This window comes from Austrofundulus limnaeus, unplaced genomic scaffold (assembly GCF_001266775.1).
Source record: "Austrofundulus limnaeus strain Quisiro unplaced genomic scaffold, Austrofundulus_limnaeus-1.0 Scaffold213, whole genome shotgun sequence".
In the NCBI taxonomy this organism is placed as follows: domain Eukaryota; kingdom Metazoa; phylum Chordata; class Actinopteri; order Cyprinodontiformes; family Rivulidae; genus Austrofundulus; species Austrofundulus limnaeus.
In genome coordinates, this window is record NW_013952615.1 from 38,728 (window position 1) to 40,116 (window position 1,389).

The 1,389-nt window shown below is 40.0% G+C and overlaps 1 protein-coding gene across 2 annotated transcripts in view; it reads left to right on the forward strand.

Moving 5' to 3' along the window:
• The window catches only part of fam113 (family with sequence similarity 113), a 5,493-nt gene that overhangs the window by 2,236 nt on the left and 1,868 nt on the right, over positions 1-1,389 (forward strand). The window contains exons 6-7 of one of the 2 annotated variants that reach the window (XM_014019235.1): positions 428-674; positions 772-963. In XM_014019235.1, coding sequence (XP_013874689.1) covers positions 428-674; positions 772-963 — 439 coding nt within the window. The remainder of the gene's footprint in view (positions 1-427; positions 675-771; positions 964-1,389) is intronic. The other variant, XM_014019236.1, reaches the window with a different exon arrangement.

Sequence of the window (1,389 nt, forward strand, 5' to 3'; positions counted from 1 at the left end):
GGCTCAGCAGCAGAAGCATAAATATTTCTGTTAAGAAAGCTGATGATAAAGCTGAATAAAAATCTTCATAATGTGTCGCAGCTTCACGTCTCCAAAATGAGCGTACGCATGGGTCAGATCTGGCGTGAGGCACCGCACATTTTCATGTCAAGTTTGGATTTTATAAATCACAACCTTGGCGTGAAAAGTGGCGTACGCAAGTTTCTGGGCTCAAATTGTGCGTACGCCAGTTTTATAAATCTGACCCCTGGGCTCAAATTGTGCGTACGCCAGTTTTATAAATCCGACCCCTGGTCTGTTTTGGTTCAGTTTTCTGTGGACAACCAAACATCCGTTTAGCAATTACCATCTCCAGCCCTTTCTTTTTTATTTTATCACATCTTTGATGTAAAGCTTCAAAGCTTTCACTTCTCTGCCTCAACCCCAGGTTGAGTACAGAGGTCTGCAGCTGCGTTTTGACGTGATCGAAGCCAACTTCTACAGCGGCACTCTGGCTGATGCGTATGACATGGACGTTTTGGACCTCCACTTCCAGTTCCGGTTCCTGCTGCAGCATCGCACAAAAGACGGAGTCCACTGGAACGCTGTTGCTCACCGCAGGATTACGTCCATTCTCATGCAGCACATCGCGCAGGCCTGGGGAGTGACGCTGCACGAGCCACAGATCCCTGATGGTGAGGCGGGAGGTTTTAAAGTTGGATGAATCTGTGAGAAGAGATTATTTCTATTTTTAAATCATTTTTAACATTAAGTCATTTCATTTTGTTTCAGCAGTGGTAGATTCCACCTTCTTCGGAGAGGATTTCAGTTCAGATTCCCTTCCACGCAGCTACTTGAGTTTCACAGAAAACCCAGAGCCACAGCCAGACCGCCATGAAAACGCAGAAAATTTCAGACCAGCTGTCCATTCACAACCATTTCTGCCACCTTTAGGACGTCACTATAAACAAAAACCAATGAAGGGTAAGAGCTCAGTCTATTTTCTGCTGCTTTTTTAAATTCATGTTTTGAAAACAAATTAATCTAGAACCAAAATGCAGTTTAACCTAAGATTTAGGTAAAAAAAAACTGTAAATACATTTGGTATTATAAAGTGAATCATGACCCACTGGGTATATTTGATGTTTTAGATTTTTATTCAGTCTCTTAGAAAGTTCAGGCAGGATGGAGTGGATAAAGAAAAGAAAGTGATTGTGACAAATGTGTGGCAGAAAAAGTTAAAGGAAAGGTTCACTATGGAGTACAGAGAGCCAGAGTTATTATAGTTAACTAAATAACGAAAACTGAAATTGAAAAAACATTTTAGTTAATTAAAATAAATAAAAAAAACTGTAATAAAATGAAAAAAAAACATAACTAAAACTGCAAAATCTATTTACTAAACTAACT